The 15,734-nt window shown below is 37.0% G+C and overlaps 2 protein-coding genes across 2 annotated transcripts; one reads left to right on the forward strand and one right to left on the reverse strand.

Moving 5' to 3' along the window:
- Window positions 1–5,862: 5,862 nt before the first annotated feature.
- On the forward strand, window positions 5,863–7,159 carry LOC137738006 (MYB-like transcription factor EOBII). The gene is made up of 3 exons (XM_068477604.1): window positions 5,863–6,039; window positions 6,130–6,259; window positions 6,408–7,159. Exons 1-3 carry the CDS (start codon window positions 5,904–5,906, stop codon window positions 7,030–7,032), a joined length of 891 nt encoding a protein of 296 aa, XP_068333705.1. The 5' UTR covers window positions 5,863–5,903; the 3' UTR covers window positions 7,033–7,159.
- A 2,154-nt stretch (window positions 7,160–9,313) lies between these two features.
- LOC137737370 (glutamine--tRNA ligase-like) lies at window positions 9,314–15,734 on the reverse strand. The gene is made up of 23 exons (XM_068476823.1): window positions 15,385–15,734; window positions 15,204–15,254; window positions 14,885–14,956; window positions 14,668–14,767; window positions 14,405–14,500; window positions 13,826–13,887; window positions 13,621–13,722; window positions 13,424–13,516; window positions 12,895–13,047; window positions 12,759–12,814; window positions 12,251–12,341; window positions 12,092–12,178; window positions 11,749–11,946; window positions 11,567–11,665; window positions 11,238–11,369; window positions 10,996–11,132; window positions 10,783–10,882; window positions 10,610–10,705; window positions 10,416–10,516; window positions 10,223–10,328; window positions 10,025–10,114; window positions 9,794–9,923; window positions 9,314–9,598 (listed from the first exon to the last, which is right to left on the reverse strand). The coding sequence occupies exons 1-23, from the start codon at window positions 15,526–15,528 to the stop codon at window positions 9,504–9,506; spliced, it is 2,391 nt and encodes a 796-aa protein (XP_068332924.1). The 5' UTR covers window positions 15,529–15,734; the 3' UTR covers window positions 9,314–9,503.

Raw genomic sequence — 15,734 nt, forward strand, 5'->3', positions numbered from 1 at the left:
ATTAGCTATACTACAGATTTTCATTTCAGTTATAAGTTGACTTTGTATCCCAACTTCTATATCCTTTTTTTATTCCAAAAAAAAAAAAGTTTAAATATATCCACGTCCAGTACACGGGACCATACACTGGTGTTTTTTAGCAAGATAAAATTCTAAACTTACTTTAATTTACAAAGAAGAAAATTCAAACTTGATCAGTGAAAATAAAGCAGGTTCATTGTCCTGATGTGTGTGGTATCGTATGTGTGAGGTGAGACCATATAACCGGTTTGGGTCTGAATTATGTAAATTTGGTATTTGATTTGGTGTGATTAGCTTTGTTTGTTTTCAATTTTTGTTCTTGATGGGAACATATATCTTCCCCTTATGGATAATGATGATGTTACCACAAATGGCATATATAGGGTTTCCACTTCAACTCCATTCAATAAAAGGTTGTAAAACCAAATATAAAGACTGACCTTAATTGGAGTGCTCACAATCTAAAGAGTCATTACAAATGTTGACTCTAAACTTTCTAAATTTGGAGAGCTTCATTTCTTTATCAGAGCACTCGATATTTCAAATCCACGTCGATAACAAGCGATTTTTCAGTGTGTCCGAAACACAAAGTGGAACATCACATGTCTTATACAATTGGAGGAACACTTTGAGGAAAAAACAAAAAACTTTCCTCTAATTGTATAATAACAATGTGGTGTTCTACCTTTCGAACACACTAAAAAAATCTCTCATTGGTAACCCATACCGACTCATTGACAACCCCCCATCCCCCTCGAAATCCCAACTTATAACAATACGTCATGCATATATGCATTCCTTGCTTGTCAAGTTAATTGGCATCTTCTGCCTTTTGATTTTCAACCCTAGCTAGAATAGCATGCTAATTAGATTACAGTTGTACTAAGTATCGTTTAAAAGTCAATCTTCACCAAATAAGCCTTTGATTCTTGACTTAATGTGTATTTTGTAGTGTAGCTAATCTTTGACTTTGAATTAGGATCCATACATTCTATGCCGAACTTTTATTTCTTAAATGGTGGAAGCAGAAGAGGGTTTAGGGTTTAGATATTGAACGATAACTTTGCCATCATATAAGGGTGAAAATGAGACTGTCAACATCCTCGTCCAAATTATTTTGAAGGTACATCACAAATGGCCTGTTACTGACCTTAACTTGTTTAGACCTTGATTTCATCCAACGTATCTTCATTCTATTATATTGTTGTCAATGTGATTTGGGTCGATTAGTCAGAATAATGTGTTCGTTTTCTTACATTTAAGTTCAAGTGTGTCAGAATTTTCTTTTATCGAACAATATAAACCAGTTCAGTGTTGCTATGTATATAAGTAAACTTTTAGTCTTTCTTCTTATACCAGTTCAGCGTACTTCAATATCATTAGTAACCCAAATCAGTAGGCGGGCAGTGTTTTTGGTGTTCTCCTTTGGTAAAAATTAATGGAGGTCTTTTTTAAGTTCATAACTAATGTCCATATCCGGCTGCACGTATGATGATGTACTAGATTTACGTGAGAATCTTAGTTCATGGAGGAAAGTGATAGGCGAATGCCATATGATTATGGAATGACAAGCCATAAATTCAAAGTTGTATGAAATTTATTTCACTAACAATGACATAATCATGGGTTATACAAGAACCATATCACCTTGTTATTAACTCTTGGTGGCTAAGAGGTTTGCAAGTGGTTTAGAGTATTTACGACTACATCTAAGGTCCTTTGTTCAGTTCTCATTACTCCGATCATATTATGAATATAAATTCATAGGTGCAAAGTAGCTTATAAGTAGTTACAAACATTATCATTATCTTTGAGATTTTGCATCTCAGTTACTTGATAATACGGACTAGGGTTGGACTTTCCTAGGCCCAAATGATGTTGATTTTTATTTTTAATTTAATCCACTCTTTCCGGCCCGAACAACACGCAGCGGGCCCAAATATTAACTCGGTCCAAACGGCAGGCCGGCTCAAGCTCGCAGCAGTTGAAGAATCCGACCAAATTCGTAAAATAAAAATACACAAATGACACAGCAAATACCACCAACTCCTTTCCTCATTTTTCAACCCTGACCTGGAACAAATATACTATTTATATTTCTAAAATACATAAGTGCTTGCGACATCTGAATTTTAATTAAAATCTTCTCTCTTTTAAGATTTAAGATTAAGATATTGTAATTTACAACATGTTTACTTACTAAAAATAAAAATTAGAATTATTTTAATTTTCTCGGTGTTCACTAAAATATATAAAGCCGAAAAAGCGTAAATAAATCTTGAAATTCATAATCTATAAGTAAAAAATGAGATTATCTAGAGGGTGGGACGACTAGTTGATTCGATTCCCATTGCTTACTTTCCTTATTCCTAAATTCTCCAATTCTCTCTCATTGAACTTAGCCTTTACAAATAAGTCGTAAGTGTATCATATGTTCCACTCCATCTATGACTTATGTTTATGCTCTGCGTCAATTGTCACCCTCAACCCACACATTCCAAGTACATTCCACTACTAGTAACACCGAAGCTTTTTTATAAATTGCATGCGGACATGCTAGACTGTCTAATTGTAAAGGAGTTGCGTTGAATTGAGTGATCTGTCTATCTAAAATCTACACAATAGGTGGTTTAACGTCAATAATCACATAATTTGGACAGTACGTCCATAGCACTCTCTCATATTCTCAGCCACAGATCCACAGATCCAAAGCTCCAGCCTAGGGTACCCCCACCCGAACAAGGGTCACCGCATAAACACGCGTGCCTTGTATCGATATATATCAAGATCAAGTCTATCTCACATGATGAGTTGTTGCTAGTTATCTTTTTACTCCAATCTTTTTTTACATGATTCAGAAATAGATCAGATGACAAGAGCATCTCCTCCCACAATAAAGAGCAATTCGACTAAATTTGGAAAAAAATTATCCTCAAATAATCGATTCTCTCATGTTATGATATGTGATATCAAATATACCTGGCCTTTGCATCTATTCAAAACTTTAAGCCCCCATATATGGTCCCCCTCTCCTCTCCATTGGCCACCTCCCCCACTTTGAAACCTCCCCATGTCACTTCATTCTTTCTTCTTCTCACCACTTTTTCTACAATCCAGCTAGTTTCAAAATTATGTATAAAACAAATCAACGTTTGTGAAAATAGGTCAAATTGTATATGTAATTATTGGAATCATTGTTGGAGACTCAAATGGTGGATATGCAAGAATTATATGCTGGTGAAGGGAGGGCCCCAATTGGTAGGAAAAAAAGAGTTATCCTGCACTTGGAAGAAGAAGTATAAAAAAGAATAAATATAGTGATAATTTGATTCTTCGTCAAGATTATCACGATGATTAAACGACTTCCAATTTTATTGACGTTTTTGCATAGATATTCTTTAGGTTGTGATTAAAAATTGAACAAATTTGTTTGTGATACGTGCACAATGAAAATTGTGTAATCACAACCAAGTAGATAATGAGAAGTGCAATGGTGTGCACCTAAGTGTCATTCTTTTATTGTTAGGACAATACTTGTGTTCATACCATGGGCCACATGCGTGTCCACTCAATTGTGCTTTACGTAATTCATGGTAAAAATATCATGATTGAAAACATTTGTCTTCTTAATTATCATTCACAGATCATCTTTTCAAAATCAGTCAAATTGAAGATGATAATGTCATTGATATGTATCAAATACATGATTGGTTTAGCACGAGGATGCTAATTGTTACCAAAATTGAGAGTTGTTTGATACATATGAGTGACTTAACAATCTCTAATTAATTTGATTGAGTTTTTACAAAGTTAATTTTTAAACGATGATTAAGAAAGCGAGTGGTTTCAGTTTATAATATTTGTATAATAAAAATACCCTAATTACAATTAAGTGGACTAGAAGGTATGGTTGCACGTATTTTCATTTATTAGTTGGCTAGGCGAGTGATAATTTTTTATCAAAACAAATAGTACCACGTTCAAAAGAACAAACGCATTTTTTGGTGCTTGAATGAGGCATCATTATATTCCAACCACACACACACACTGTCAATGTCATACAAAGTTGAATACTTTGAATCACGCTTCAATGCAGCCCAACGCAGAAGACACCATTTTCCACATCTGGTTTTGTATTTTTGCAGTTCTGTATCTGCGTAAATATATTTTGTCCAGTCAATCACGTTTCTTGTATAAGGAGCGGTCGAATCCAGATGGGCAACAAACACAAACGAAACGAAGCTAGCTATCCCCTGAAGAAAAGAAACCCTACTACATTTCACTATCGAGAAGCTCACTAATCTTCTCTTTCTTTAGTTCATACCTAATTATTCAAAGGTTTTTTTAGCCAAAATGGTCCTGAGATTTGCATAACGCATCACCTTGTTCCTTAAGATTGAAAATCAATAGAAATGGTTTATGAAATTATCCACCATCCATTATTTTGGTTCTTCCGTTAAAAACTCAGTTAAGTGTCCCGGAACTCTTGACCGGAAGTTTGGACAATTTTCAAAGCTTCGTAACTCAATCGTTTCTTAACCAAATTCGATCCATAATATATCAAAATGAAGATAAAAAAGTGTACAACAAGATTATACCTACTTGGAAGCCTAATGGTTGCCGGAGATAGCCGGAAAATAGTCTGAAAGGTGACTGGTCTGCGGGAAAACTGGAAAACTAGCCGGAAACTGGGTAAATTTTCAACGTTCATAACTTCTTCAATACTCAACAAAATCGGTTGATTCAAAAACAAAAATCATATTTCTCAACAAGACAAAGAGAATGGTACCTTTCTTGATGGCTAATTAGACGTGGTTTAGTCAGAAAATGGCTCGAAAGTGGCTAACTCGAGACCAAGATAGCCAATTTCGAACCGTTTTCCGGACAAACCACGGCGAGTTAGCCATCAACAAAGATACCATTCTATTTTTCTCGTCGAGAAGTATGATTTTCATTTTTGAATCACTTGATTTCATTGAGTATTGAAGAAGTTATGAACGTTTAAAGTTTACCCAGTTTCCGGCGAGTTTTTCAGTTTTCCGGCTGACCGGTCACCTTTCAGGCTATTTTTCGGCAATATTCGGCAACTATTGGGCTTCCAAATAGGTATAATCTTGTTCTACACTTTCCTATCTTCATTTTGATATATTATGGGTCAAATTTGGTTAAAAAGTGATTGAGTTGTGAAACTTTGAAAATTGCCCAAACTTCTAGCCAATAGCTCGAAGATACTTAACAGAGTTTTTAACAGAACGACCAAAATAATGGACGGTGGACAATCTCAAGTCTATTGATTTTTAATCTTATGATCAAAGTAATGTATTATGCAAATCTCAGAGATTATTTTAGTTAAAAATCCTTATTCAAATCTATCACACTGTTTATGAAATCATTAGTATGACAGTCGAACAGTTGTATTCCGTTAACGACTGACGACTCAAATTCCACAACTATTCTGTAATATTTAATTGCAATATCATTAGAATTGTACAATTAATGTGGTTTGAACTTGACCAAGGATGACTAAGAAAATGATGTATTTTGAAGTGTCCCATCTATAGCTGGAAGCTCTAGCTTTAACACTCAGCAGGCTAATCCATAGCCCCATTGAAACTGTACAACCAAATACCATCTCATAAAATTCCGTTTGTAAAGTTTTAGAAAGCCGAATATGCATGTGGACAGACGCCTTATAGGGTTTTACTTTTCTAGATTTGAACCTGTAATTATTTGAAACTTTCTTCTTCTCTATAAAATCTGAATTTGCCTTCCTGTTGTTTCACTTTCATCCCTCTCTTTCCTCAAAGCAAATATCTCCCTCCACCCCCACCCCCCCTCCCTCTCTCTCTCTCTCTCTCTCTCTCTCAAGTAAACCAGCAACTATGGCTGCTCCTAGAAACCCTAATGAAGAACATGAGCTCAGAAAAGGGCCATGGACTCTTGAGGAAGACAATCTGCTTATACATTACATCGCGAACCACGGTGAAGGCCATTGGAACTCTTTAGCAAAATTTGCAGGTAAATAGTAGCCACATGATCACAACCTTTTGTCAACAAGTCCATTTCATTTTTTGGTTCTCAAGCATTCAACTCTGTTTTTTCCTTTAGGATTGAAGAGGACCGGAAAAAGCTGCAGATTAAGATGGCTAAATTACTTAAAACCCGATATTAAGCGCGGCAACCTTACTCCGCAAGAACAGCTCTTGATCCTTGAACTCCACTCCAAGTGGGGTAACAGGTCATCTTCTATTCATGTCACAACGTTAACTCTTTAGTAAAGTTGATGTTTGTTATGTCAGAAATTCTCCATGCAGAATACCCGTTCTTTATGTCGCGCATCAGTATTGTCCAAAATATATCGATAACATGCATGTACGTTATTTCAGGTGGTCTAAAATTGCGCAGCATTTGCCGGGGAGAACAGACAATGAGATAAAGAACTATTGGAGAACGAGGGTGCAAAAACAGGCGCGCCAACTGAACATCGAGTCGAACAGCGTGCAATTTCTCGACGCAGTTCGGGGTTTCTGGATGCCGATTCTACTGCAAAAGATGAAGCAATCTTCTTGTTCTTCAACCTTGAGCCCTTCTCAGAACTCTGCATCTCCTTCTCTGTCGCCAAATCACACAGTTCCTTCCGTGCCACTCCCAACTTCTCCACCTGGCAATGTGACAAACATGTTTGACAATTATCACATGAGTGGAACTTCCAATCTTGCCACCGTCCCAAGTAATATTCTTTCGTCGGAATCTCTTATTTCACAGGTGCCGCAAATGGCAGAACAGTCGACGAGTTTATACCCTGCATTTGACCACATCGGATACGGCGGCTTAAGTCCAGATGGCAGTTACTATGTGGACAGCAGTAGCTATGACATGGAGGGTCTCAGCCTGGACCCTGTTTCGGCAATGGGCAATTATGACAATTCACAGTTTGATTGCCAGATGGTAGGAAATGATTGGATGTTGGACACCATCACTGACAATTTATGGAACATGGACGGGATGTGACAACCTAGAAAGTTAGATGATTTTCAGGAGATGATTCTGATTTCTGAGTTGATGTTGTTTAAGGATAGGGAATGTATTCAAACTGCATTTTCTACGAGTAATGTAAGCAGATGCTGTTTGAAGTTGATTGTTTTTTTGTTATTTACAATTATTTAAAACTTGTAAAAGAAATATTCAAATTTAGGTGAACTACGTTGAAACAATATCTTATGTTTCACCATTTATTAAGTGTACTCATATGTTTGACCTTGTACTAATTGTGGATATAGTACAAATCTTATTTACAATTAATATTTGTTTAATTTTTATAATGGGGGTGACAAAAATGTTGTAATAAGAAGTAGGCGGGGGCTCGAAAATGATAGTTCATAGAGGGGTTCAAATAGATCTATTTCAAACCCCTATCAAACTTTCATTACAAGTACGAAACCTTATCAGGTCGGCGCATTACCAAGTCCAAGAGTGCTCTATTTCTCAAGTCACTAAGCGCAAAATGAGCGATAACATAAAAGGAGAATCCACTCTTAGTAGAATCGAGCATAGATATTTTCTTTGTTTTAGCATATTTGCACGAGTTATTCATCTACAAGGCCTCAACTCACTCACTAAGTGACAGCTCAGCGTAACTAACAAATAACAAACAGTAGAATTGACTAGAATTTCCGTAAGGAAAGTGTTGAAGAAGCAGCTAAACGTCGGCAATCAGAAGATAAGTATATATATAAAACAAATTAACATAAATTCTAATACTTGTTAAAGGAGGGGGTCCCCAACTAGATGCCACGTCGTGGAATGAATTAGGATGGTTATGTCACATCAGTCTTATTTTTTTAGACGGTCAACCATATGATTTTATTTCTAGGTGACCACATGGTGAATGTTACAAAGCGGTATTCTAATATACTAATATTTTAGTACACAATAATTTATTGGATAAGAAATTTGAATGAAAGCGGACATATTGTATTGACTGTCACGTACGCATAACTATAATCAGTAGGTAAATTAACAGTATTTTTAAAAGACGTGTCAGATCCCAAGTCGAGATGCCATTATGCCCATATGATATTAAAAAAATTTCCAACTAATGTGTTATTTGCTGACTGGATTTGAAGTTCTTGAGATTAAAAGTCAAATTTGACAATCAAATTTTTTTTAATTAGTTTAATTGTGGGTAGTATCTCCAAAGGAGATGCCAAATTTTAAACATCAAAATGATAGTTGATAGCTTATGTGGCAATTTGACATTTTATACAATATTTTGCACCACCCAATATGTTAAATAATAATGCCATTTAATAATTTTTTTTTATCTTTTTGTGGAGTCCAATGATTAAGGCAACCAATCAAATATTTCAAAAACATAATAACATTTATTATATATTATATTAATCTATTAAAAAAATCATTTAATAAAATTTTCAAATTTGACAGCAAAAGGTTTTGCCTTCAAATGACTTAGTGCCACGTAAGAAATTGAAGGCTAGGTTGGAAAGAGTTTGCTGCCATTTTTTACTGTTGTATGCTTACATGACAATTTTGACATCTCCTTTGGAGATTACATTAATAAGAAAAATAATATTTAACAATTTGATTGAAGAAACACAAAATTTGATATAGGACTTCAGAATATCACATCGCTCGTAAATTTGTAATATAACAATTATAATTTGACATTTCTATTGAAGATGATGTAAAGTATCGTGATCGATCGTACAAAAAAATTGTAGAGGTGGGTTCGTGAGTTTGAGAGCCTCTAACTCGTGGGTGTTTTGCTTGGAGCCGTGTGGATGAATTAAAGTGAACATCAGTACTAGGGTAGGGGAGGGTTATCTTTGAAAAAGTAGGGCACCACAGTGAGAGAGAGAGAGAGAGAGAGAGAGAGAGAGAGAGAGAGAGAGATGGAAAATGGTGCGCTATGTTTTCATGTGAGGGTTTGGCTTTGGAAGTTTGGAACCTTGGAAATTTAAGAATACGATGGGAAATGAGATAATATCGCTCCAAATTTTCAATCAAATCAATCTTTCTTTCGCTTTCACAACTAAGCGTGAAGAGACTAAACTCTCAATCTCTCTCTCTGTCACAAAGGAGGAGTAGGGATGAGGAGGCAGCTGGCTGGTTTTTAAATTTCTTTCTAGTGTCCACACTGCCGACTGCAGAGAGCAACAAAGTGTTCTTTAATTGCTCCTTATTACCCGTAATTTCCCCGTCCACACATTCTCAATTCTCAACGAGGACGAGGAGTAATCCAATCCAACGACGCAAAAATAACACGCTAAATAACTTTTAGAGCTCGTTTGGTGCCTTGGATTGGATTAGAGATACTAATCTAGGTTTCACTTCATTTGGTACTTCCAAATTTATAAGTTTGCTGGCACAATAACATCAGTACAGAGAAGAGTTGAGTTTTTAATTCATATCTACTCACTGAGTTCCCAAACTTTCAGTTTTGTGTCCTGCTAAGGCGTTGCCTACTTCCCGCCCTTGTGATAGCTATCTCTCAGCGTGACAGTACGGTTGAAGATGAGCTTCTCAGGAGTTGAATCCTTATCAACTACAAAATATCCTGCGACACAGAAACATACAGAGTCCTCAGACGATTCCATATGAGTAGACAAATTATATGGACTCGAGCCACTTCTGTACAACTTTCTTCCTAGATTCCATATGGACTGCTATCAACACGCTTGAAAGAATACTTCTTGCCTTAAAAACGTTATCCCAGTACAAAAAAATTAAAAAGGTCAATGCAGAAACATACCGAGCCTTTCAAACTGGAATGTGTCCCCAACAACAGCACTTCCAAGCGAGGGCACAGCATATGCATTCGGTATTACCACCTTGGACTGTGGGTTCAAATCAGCAAGCCAGTCTTCGAGCTCAGCAGGATTCTGACAGACAAACAAATTTCCAAAAGATTTAGCAAGAGGGAGGGAGGGAGGGATAGGAAGGGGTGAGAGAGAGAGAGAGAGAGAGAGTAATGATGGCCAACCTCTGAAAGGAACAGTCGGTCAAACAATCTGACTTCCACCTTGAGTGGATCAACCCCTGGAGAAGGTTCAGAAACCCAGTGGAGCACCCCCTGTGGAATATACAAATTGAACAATAAGAATACAAAATGTGAGTAATAAGCACCAAAGCTTAGTTTCCAAGCATCAAACAACCACAAGCAAAAGGATGGACTGTAGACCTTTGGCTTTGTCTTCTTTGTAGGATCATACTCAGCCCGTATCTCAAGAACTGTTTCCTTATCATCAGCTAATATGACATCCGTGCACTTAATAGGGAACGCATATCTGCAAAATTAAGATAAAGATTGTGACCCTTGAGCCCAAATACGCTCAAGTGGAAAGGAAAGTAAAAACTTGTAGTCCATATGGTACCTGAGCAGGACAGATTTACCAGGAGCAAGCCCAAAGTAATCCTTTGAATCATTAAGCCGAAAATCAGACCGGTCAATATAAACGGTATTGGAAAAGGGAACCTGATGTGAAGGAAAAATAAAAAATTCAGTGACAATTGAAGTACCAAAAGCTTGGAGCAACGTTTAATATTTATCAGTAAAACCCAGGGTTACCTTGTAGAAAGCAGATGCATCATCTGTCTGAGCATCAGGCCATTTCCTTGCTTCTAGATCCATTGTAGTGCCAGCTTCCAGGTTTGTAATAACCACCTTAAATCAGAAATTATGAGTCATACAGAGATGGAAGAAAAATACCACAAGCAAACCAATGCCAATAAGATACACACCTTGAGGGGATGTAGCACAGCTATCGTTCGAGGAGCTGTTTTATTTAGTTCCTCTCTTATGTGATACTCAAGGCGACTTAAATGTATCATACTACAATCACTGTTGCAGAAAGAATCACAAGTTCATATATGATAATGAAGAAGCACAATATACTGGCAGAACTAAAAGCAGGCCCAAAACACACGCACACATGCACATTCAAAAGCTCAAACCTTCTAGTGATTCCAATTCCTCTAACAAAAGCATTTATTGCGGTTGGAGTAACACCCCTGCGTCGTAAACCAGCCAGTGTCATAAGACGTGGGTCATCCCATCCGTCAACCCAGTTCTGAGTCACTAGTCGATTTAACTGCAACATAGATGGTAGTTGCTAAGTGTGGAAAAGGCTCACACGTAACAATTATATATCAAACATTATAACTCTTAACATAAGTATGTTCAGTAGTTGACTCACCTTACGCTTTGACATGACGGTGTTACTGACATTCAGCCGTGAGTATTCCCATACATACGGCTGATAGATTCCAAGGGCATTTAATAACCAGTAGTACGAAGCACGGCGAGTCTCAAATTCAAGTGTGCAAAGCTGCCATATTCAAATACAGGATGACTAAAGACTCAACATCTCAAGACTCAACCATCAACATTTGCACAATAATGTGAAAACACACAGAGGATAGGGAAGGAGATGCTCCTATGATAAATTTGGCATGATTTTATGATAATGAATCATGCCACTACCATCCATTAGGAAAGAATATCAATCGAAGCTGGAAAGCATACCGAATGTGTGATATCCTCAAGAGAATCAACAATGCAGTGAGAATAATCATAACTTGGATAGATACACCACTTGTCTCCAGCATGAGGATGGGGCGTAAACTGCAATAAGAAATTCACACTGTAACTATTAGGATGCCCATGAACTCGAGTAATTAGAAGAATTATTTAAGGTACACACTTGCCTTGATACGATATGCAATAAGGTCATACATGTTAAAGTTATCACTCTGCATGTCTTGCTTCATTCTAAGGGTTGCTTTGCCTTCTTCAATCAGGCCTCGTCTCATATCCTCAAAAAGTTTCAATGACTCTGCAATTGGCCTGTCCCGCCAAGGGCTGTTCATTTTTTTCTCCCTGTACTCCTTTATCTCGTCAGGTGTCTAAAACCATATTAACAAAGTTAAGTATCTTTCTCAGACCAATGTTGATGTGTAAATAAAAACAATGTCATGAATACAAAAGTAGAAGTCATCAACAATTGATGAACAGCATACAAACAATTTTCAAATAAACTTTGAACAAAACCTGATGATCTACATATGCATGACCCCTTCGTATGAGTTCCACTGCAAAATTGTACAAATCTTGAAAGTAGTCACTGGTGTAAGTGATCTGCAGAAATCCAGCAGGAGTCAGCTGGCGCAAAACAGACTATCAAGAAGACGTACCAACCAATTATTTTACCTTGTAGGGCTCCCAACCCATCCACTTCACAATTTCCTGAATATGATCAATATATTCTTTCTTTTCAGCTTCTGGGTTCGTATCGTCAAACCTAAAAGTGATAAAGTAGGACTCGGACTTTTAAAAAACACGGGAAGATAAAAAAATTCTTTCCCTTTCAAATTAAAGAACATTTAAAACTTTTAAAGTAGATTATAAACTTCTGTAACAAACAGTAGTTCAAATATGTTATCCTGGAAAATTAGAAATATTGTAATGCTGTAACAGTAGAATTAATCAAGAACTCGTTCTCCTAGTTCCAGATATTGCAAACAAAAAAATTAGGTAAGATTATCTTCAGCAATAATACAAAGAGTACATGCACATCATATATGATCATAAATTTTGACATCATCAACCACGACAAAATAATCAATTATATGGTTTCCATGTCTATTTTGTTTCTCCCTCCTACTGGAAATTGAAAAGTAAAATCACACTATAAAAGCTGAGAAGGAGTGACTCTCACCGTAGGTAGCAGCCTCCATCCCTCTCTTTTGCCAGGCCAAAGTCGATAAACATTGCCTAATCAATAATTTACAGTTATAATGAGGAACAACCACTGACAAAAGCAAAACACTGAATCCATCCAAGAACACATTTACCTTGGCATGACCTATATGTAGATACCCATTGGGTTCAGGAGGAAAGCGGGTCAAAACTTTCCCACCAGTCCTGTTTAAGTGTTTCTCAAGCAATTCCCTTGTATTGCAACATCTCAAAATAGAACCGTCACTAAAGAAAACAGAAGTATGAACCTGAGGATTGACAACGGGGTAACAAAACGTCAGAGCTGGAGTCTGGACATGCGATAATGTAAAAGAGAAACACACAACTAAATAAGGCAACCAAAAAGGCAAGGGGTTTCCAAACATGTCATACTTGCAAGTCAAAATCATGAGCAAGATAGAAGAATGAGTTTGATACTACCTTAAAGTATAATTTTGAAATTACAAAAATGACTGTTGAGTGGTGAAAACACCAACTGTACAAATACACTCTAATCAGAAAATAAATGAAAATGACTTCTTGTTTCTTCAGTACTTTGTCTGAATCTAAATATTACCTTGTACATACAGTTGGAGGTATGTTGTAATACAGAACGAAGAACAAAAAAAAAGAGGAAGATCATACCTTATAATTATCCAGTGGCTGAGGGAATATCGAGTATGGATTAAGAACTTCTTCAGATGGCTGTTCTGGAGTAGAAACAGCATCAACTTTGTCCTACAAAAATGGAGAAGGAGGGGACGGAGACACAATGCAGAGTGGTCTTCAGTCACTTCTTAATAAGTTTCAGAAAAAATGCAGAAACATGGGAAAATACTAACCTCTACTTTAGCAGCCTTCTCTTTCTTCTTTTTTGGAACCTTCTCATCATCTGCTGCTGTCCTTTCACCAAGTAATTCACGCAATTTTGCATCAATAAATTGCTGTCACGGAAATATTTTAGTGCTTACTTTTTCAGTTTTTCTGTTAAAAACCTGAAAAAGAAAAAGCTAACAATTAAGTCCAAGGCAAGTAAAATAAGATCACCTTTACAATTTTTGGATCAGCCCACGGATGCCTCCTCCTAACGTGTGCAAACAAATCACCCACTAGATTAAACAACAGAATACGAAGTTTAGTAGTTTCAAACAGGACATGCTGATGCAACACATAAAGAAAGTATAAATAATTTCATAAAGAATTGTGGGTTGGAGAAAGAATTAAACAGGAACACAGATGCATAAGCGCCAAACAATTCAGAGCAACAGAGGTCACATGGATCAGACAGGAGATTATAGCCCAACCAGTTAACGGCTGAGAAGCGAGCATATACGAACAATTAGGCAGGAACCCCTTGGAAAGACATGTACGTGACACTTCTAATTTCTCAAAACCAAAAGTAATTATGAGGCTTAAAGAACCCTCAAAGGGCTAGAAGAAATAATAGCAATCAACCAAACTATTGAATTCTGGATGTGTCTAGGATAACACAAAATGATAAAAATTCTCAAAAGATTCATAAAACATAGTATTGATGAATGCATGTTTTCCTATAATAACATACAACTTTTTAGTTGTGAGAATTGTGTGTAACTAGAAATGCCTGGGAGGAAAAAAAAAACTAACCATTTGTTCTATACCGCTGCTCCAAGATTGCAGCCTTATTCTCCTCAAAAACCTCATTAACAGTTTGTTTTATTTCTTCTTCTGAAACTTCAACACCTGCTTGCCAAAAGCGCAAAGGTTAAATGTCTATAATTGTAGAAAGAAAACAGTATCAAATTGTGAGAAAATCTAAGTCCAGTATAGATAAATGGAACCAGTATCAAATTCCAGACATACACATTACGTAACAAAACATGTTCAATATACGTCCCGATACATCTTACCAACACCACAAGCTTCTTCAAATTTATTTACTTCAAAATTCTCTGGCCCCGTTGTTGCAAAAAATGAAAAAGCCGCTTCTAACTGGGCAGGGGTTTTAATCTGGAAAATAAAAACTGTGTAAGAATTCGAAGAAAAAGTACTTTAATAATCAACAGCAAGAATTATAAAACAGTACGTCCGTTAAATCCAAAACACTAAGAATGCGCGGTCACCAACCTTCGACGATACAATGTATTGCGCCAATGTTGGGCGATGCACAAGGGCATTTGCTGGGTGCTTTGTGGCAACCTGTCATAGATGATACAACACCAAGTGCATATATAATCATTAACATATACTCACTGTCATTAATATTAATTAACCATGCTTTCCTAACTAATTTAGACTATTAGGTTCCACGGAGCTTCAAAGCCCGTCATCCAAACGCACCCTTATGGAACTATGATCCATTTCGAAAAAGATGGAGCTAAAGTAAATTCTGGATTAATAGCTTAATCAGAAATGTTAACAGATGGCTTAAAGTTAAATTACTGACCGTGTAGAGGAGATTGCCAACTGTTCGACTGCATCCATCAGTAACCGCCGCCTGAAATTATTCAAGAACAACAAAATAAGTAGACTAAAAATATAAATCCGAGGGATTATGAATTGCATGCATTTGAATCGGAAAAAAAAAATTAAGCAGCAGAAGAAGAAGAAAATCAACGATTGAGTACCTCGTGAATGACGGCGGTGAGGTTGGCGGTGACTTTTTTGTTGGCGATGGTGTTTTTGGCCGTGCGCTCGTCCAATCCGACCTTGAGGAAGAGCTCGAGGTTCTTCTCCTTCTCGGAGGAGCCGGCGTCGTCCTTACCGGGCATGGCTGAAACAGGAAAGGAGCTTCTAGGGTTTAGGGAGCGAGCCTGCGCGTGACTTTGTAGGTTTAGACGTGGAAGGGCGCCAAGCAGGCGAAGCAGTGGAGAGGGAATCGGATTGCGGCGGTGGACTCAGGCAGCTAATTTGATGGGAATGCGATGAGAGAGAGAGAGAGAGAATCTGTGGTTTTCGCGCTTCTGTGGGCCTTAAG

Source organism: Pyrus communis, chromosome 6, assembly GCF_963583255.1.
Source record: "Pyrus communis chromosome 6, drPyrComm1.1, whole genome shotgun sequence".
Taxonomy (NCBI): Eukaryota; Viridiplantae; Streptophyta; class Magnoliopsida; order Rosales; family Rosaceae; genus Pyrus; species Pyrus communis.